Source organism: Brassica napus, chromosome C9 (genome assembly GCF_020379485.1).
Source record: "Brassica napus cultivar Da-Ae chromosome C9, Da-Ae, whole genome shotgun sequence".
NCBI lineage: Eukaryota > Viridiplantae > Streptophyta > Magnoliopsida > Brassicales > Brassicaceae > Brassica > Brassica napus.
This window is the reverse complement of record NC_063452.1, coordinates 52,630,304-52,635,294: the sequence shown is the minus strand read 5'-3', so window position 1 is coordinate 52,635,294 and position 4,991 is coordinate 52,630,304. Positions and strand designations below refer to the sequence as shown.

The window sequence follows — 4,991 nt, the reverse complement described above, 5'->3', positions numbered from 1 at the left end:
GATCTCTAAACGTCCGATATAACGTTAACGTTGTACGAACATGTCTCACGTTTATGAATGATGAGAAACCTTGATTATAATTCTAAGCACAATTTATGTAATGAAATATGGAGTATTAATTATAGGTGTTATGTCATTGTACAACTATCCTCATTACCACAAGTAATAAATGATTTCAAAGGGAGGACTGAGATAGCGAGATGATGGGTGGGCATGTAGTCACGTTTCTTAAATGGTGATATGTGATATTTATTATTCTGAAAAATATTTATTTAGTAATTAAAATTACATCCAATATTTTCTGTAATTAATGGGTAGGTTGGTCGATGAAGAAATTGTAAATACGATAGGCAGTAATAAGGATCTCAATGTTTACGAGTCTCTATATATAGTAACCTTAACTCAGAAAGCTTCAAGTCACCCAATACAATCAAGTTTTGTCTGTTTGTCTTAAGTTGACTGAGTATAATTTGTTTCAATATGGAATCCAACTGTGTTCAATTTCTTGGGGACAAGACGATTCTCATCACCGGTGCTCCTGGTTTTCTTGCCAAGGGTACGTTCTTTCTACATCTTTCTGCACTTCGAGTCTGGTTTTTATACCATAAGATTATATCATTCAATAACCTGATGAAAATCTCGTAATCGATTATATGCTTCATACTATTATCTTTGAGAAAAATTGCTACAGTAATATGCTTCATATTATCTTCGTAGTTATAGAGATTCTTACGATTTTAATTTTCTTCCGGGTGGAATTGGCTATTATATTGTATGATTGCGATCAATATAACTTTCTTGTAGCTAGTGAGTATCTAAACATTTAATTGATCTTACCAAACGAAATTTTACCGGTCGGTATGTACGTATGTGTTCCTCGTTTAAAATGATATATGAGAACAACAGTGACCAGTTTTTTGAAGATATAAAAAAAAAGTTTTTGAAGATATATACTGATGAATTTTTCATGATTAATTATCCACTTCATTTATTGTCACACATCTAATAGATTTATGTGGCCCATTCATATTACATATATCTTCAACATTTCAGTGAGTTCCTATGTATTATATTTTATTTTAAAATTTAGTACTTTTATAGTATAGAATTTGTTGCGACGGTGAAATATATATGCTTGCTTCATGGATTCTGCGTTTCCGATTTAAAAACAAACTTCCCACGCAAATTATATATATATATATATATATTATATTTGCACCAAATATCACCTAATAATATAACTAATGCTCCTTAATCATTATGTTTGATGAAGATTGAGTTTATAATTCTTCACATATATTTTTTCGAATCTGGGAATGTATGTATGAGAGTTGTAGACGAATAGTATTGAAATTTTTACATTCTGTTGATGTTAGTTATTAGTACATCAAAAAAGGAAAATATTTTTTTCTTAAACAACAACTTTGGAAAAAGGAGAAAGAACCTCATTAAACAAATGAAAAATAAACTTTTCTTAAAACAACAACTTTTGGAAAGTCATAATTTTAGATAATTACTTAAAATCTCTTGTGTGTTTTTCTTTTCTCAGTTCTAGTAGAGAAAATTCTGAGGTTGCAACCAAATGTGAAGAAGATGTACCTTTTGTTGAGAGCTTCCGACGATAAAGCAGCCATGCAACGCTTACGTAGTGAGGTATGACATAAATTAATTAAATCCCATAACCAAAACACTTATTTACGTAAATAATTACCCTAGAGGTGGTCCATTACTTAACTCAAATGATATTGACAATATATTTGCTTTGTTTACAATGATACAACAGGTTGTGGAGATAGACCTTTTTAGGGTGCTGAGGAAAGATCTAGGTGAAGAGAATCTGAATGAATTAGTGCATGAAAAAATCGTGCCAGTTCCCGGTGATATATCGGTTCATAATCTGGGGTTGAAAGACCCTGATCTTTTACAACGGATGTGGAGTGAGATTGATATCATCATCAATATCGCAGCAACAACGAATTTCGATGAAAGGTATGACCCAAAATGTTGTATAAGTGATATATACTTTATATAATGGTTAATCGTTATAACATGTGATTCTTGACGACAACTGTATAGATACGATATCGGTCTTGGCATCAATACATTCGGAGCTCTCAATGTTCTCAACTTTGCCAAAAAGTGTGTTAAAAGACAATTGCTTCTCCATGTCTCAACCGGTGAGTTTAATATTTCTCACAAAACCCACCATATATGTACCAACTACCTGGCTTAATTACCTTAATTTTCATTTGTTAATTTAGCATATGTCTGCGGAGAAAACAAAGGACTATTCCTGGAGAAACCATTTAAGATGGGGGAGAGTCTCAGCGGGGATAAGAAACTAGACATCAATGTAGAATTCGAGTTGATGAAACAGAAACTGAAAGAGCTAGAGCATCAAAATTGTACTGAAGAAGAGATCTCACAGTCGATGAAAGATCTTGGAATGACAAGGTATGCGGCCTAATCATACCCTAAATGTTCTTAAATGTTACTTTCATTATATATACGTTATTCTTATAACAAATCAATTTTCATATAGGGCAAAGCTTCATGGATGGCCAAATACATATGTATTCACCAAAGCAATGGGAGAGATGCTAATCGGAAGCTCTAGAGAAAATTTACCACTTGTTATCATTCGTCCAACAATGATTACTAGTACTCTCGCCGAGCCGTTTCCTGGCTGGATCGAAGGATTGAGGTGCGAACCGGTTAATATCATAATTCTTTTTTTTAAATATAAATCAAATGAGTACGTCACAAGTTATATATAACGTGTTAACTCAAGATTCATATTTAATAATTTTTACTATGAACGTTCAGAACAATAGATAGTGTGATTGTTGCATATGGCAAAGGAAGGCTCAAGTGTTTTCTTGCGGATTCAACCTCAATCTTTGACCTTGTAAGCACAAATCTAAGCACAACTCGACACCTAATTCAATTTATAGCATATTAAATAACACATATATTACTTGTTTAAGTTAAATACATATAATCCTCTTATGACAAATTTATGGAAAGTGCTACATCATTTTCAGATACCAGCGGACATGGTGGTAAACGCAATGATCGCAACCGCAACAGCTCACTCTGGAGAAACCGGAATCCAGACCATATACCATGTCGGCTCTTCTTTTCAGAATCCGGTCACGTTTGGACAACTCCATGATACCTCGGCTCGTTACTTCACTAAAAAACCTCTGGTTGCTCGCAACGGCTCTCCAATCATAGTATCAAAAGGAACGATTCTACCCACCATGGCTCAATTCAGCCTCTACATGACCCTTCGTTACAAGCTTCCTCTGCAGGTACTTTAACCTCCACTCTATATATAATAAAAAAAAATACGATAATCATTTTGATTTGGATTACATATGTATAGTATAGTTAAATATTCTGTATATATAAAGTTTAAAATATTAACATTTAATGAGTTTTAGTTAAAAATAATTTTAGTATAAAATATTTATATTTAATAATTTGTTTTCTCAACATTGTTTCTCTTTTGTTTTTGTTTTGTTTTTCCATTACAGATACTTCGGTTGATTAATATCATTTACCCATGGAGTGAAGGAGATAAATACAATGACCTTAGCCGCAAACTCAGGCTAGCTATGCGACTAGTTGAGCTTTACGAGCCTTACTTACTCTTCAAGGGCATGTATGTATTTTATTCATATATTTTTCACGAAAGACGTACTAAGTAACATCGCTCTTATAAGGAAAGAGAACAAATAATACATCATTAATTATACTGCAAATGAGTTTCTATCATATCTTTATGTCGTAATCGCAGCTTAATTAAGCCTTAACACTATAAATTCTTGTTATGTGCAGATTTGATGATTTAAATACCGAAAGACTGCGAGTAAGAAGAAAAGAGAACATCAAAGAGATGGATGGATCGTTCGACTTTGATCCCAAGTCCATCAACTGGGACGATTATATCGCAAACATACACATTCCTGGCCTCATCACCTATGTTCTTAAACAATAAATTATAGTAATTATGTACTTGAATACTAGTAAAATCGTATTGTGAAGTATTGAAAGGAGTTCGAATTAATCTCGTGTGTAATATCATTATATATATCAACGCATTGTATGAATATGATAATATATGTCACTATAACTGAATTCTATTTCTGGCTTCATTAAATATTATTGTGAGATCTACAAATATTAATACAATTTTGCCTTGTATGTACTAGTCAACTATTCCACGAAGGATGAGATAGCCATGACACATCATTGTCGTGCTAGATGTCTTTCTTCCACCATCTTAAATTTGTATCATGGTAGCATGCCCCACTTACGAGAAAATGAATCCGAATATAATAATGGGTGTGATTGTAAAGTATAACCAGCGCAACAAATAACAGAGTGGAAAAATTTACTCTCATTTCCACTTAAATGTCACCAATCAAAATAAAAAGAGATGAATAATATTTACTCTGATTTACGCTGGACAGTGACATCTTCCTTTGTCTTTTACGTTGTTATTTATCTCTCGAAAATGTGAGTGGAATCCAGCGCAACACAAAAATCATTAAATTTTTTTTTTTCCATCCATTTATTTTGTATTGCGCTAGTTCTTAACCAATCACTGCTAATGGGTATGATTGGTACACATCAGCGTAAATGAGAAGAAATAATATAGAGTAATTGGAAATAATATAGAGTAATTGGATGGAAAAATTCTAGAGTAAAAACAATAACAATAACAAAATAAAAATCAAACTCAGCATAACTGATTTCCTCTCTACAAACCTGGAAGAAGAAAAAGTAGACATAAATAAACAGTACACAGAGTAAAGAATAAAAATAATAATAATTACTTTTTTACCTGATTGGTAAATTTACCAGTGAGAATGGGCGTAACTGAAATGTGGCTGAAATATTATCGCCACTTGTGTCATCCAAAAGTACAAAGGTAGGAAAAGAAAAACCAAACCCTTAAACTGTTGCATATAAATGACAAATAG

The 4,991-nt window shown here is 32.5% G+C and overlaps 1 protein-coding gene across 1 annotated transcript; it reads left to right on the top strand.

The window, feature by feature from the left end:
- Nucleotides 1-321: 321 nt before the first annotated feature.
- On the top strand, nt 322-4,148 carry LOC106407020 (fatty acyl-CoA reductase 1-like). Its single transcript, XM_013847795.3, has 10 exons — nt 322-556; nt 1,550-1,653; nt 1,784-1,989; nt 2,077-2,177; nt 2,262-2,454; nt 2,543-2,704; nt 2,827-2,908; nt 3,045-3,314; nt 3,540-3,667; nt 3,844-4,148. The coding sequence occupies exons 1-10, from the start codon at nt 481-483 to the stop codon at nt 4,001-4,003; spliced, it is 1,482 nt and encodes a 493-aa protein (XP_013703249.1). The 5' UTR covers nt 322-480; the 3' UTR covers nt 4,004-4,148.
- Nucleotides 4,149-4,991: the final 843 nt, after the last annotated feature.

Bases quoted from the DNA above. Each gene is read 5' to 3' on its own strand.
- LOC106407020 (XM_013847795.3), top strand. From the start codon at position 481: ATGGAATCCAACTGTGTTCAATTTCTTGGGGACAAGACGATTCTCATC. The intron at 2,178-2,261 runs GTGAGTTTAATA...TTGTTAATTTAG, and splicing joins GCTTCTCCATGTCTCAACCG to CATATGTCTGCGGAGAAAAC. The intron at 3,668-3,843 runs GTATGTATTTTA...TGTTATGTGCAG, and splicing joins TACTTACTCTTCAAGGGCAT to ATTTGATGATTTAAATACCG.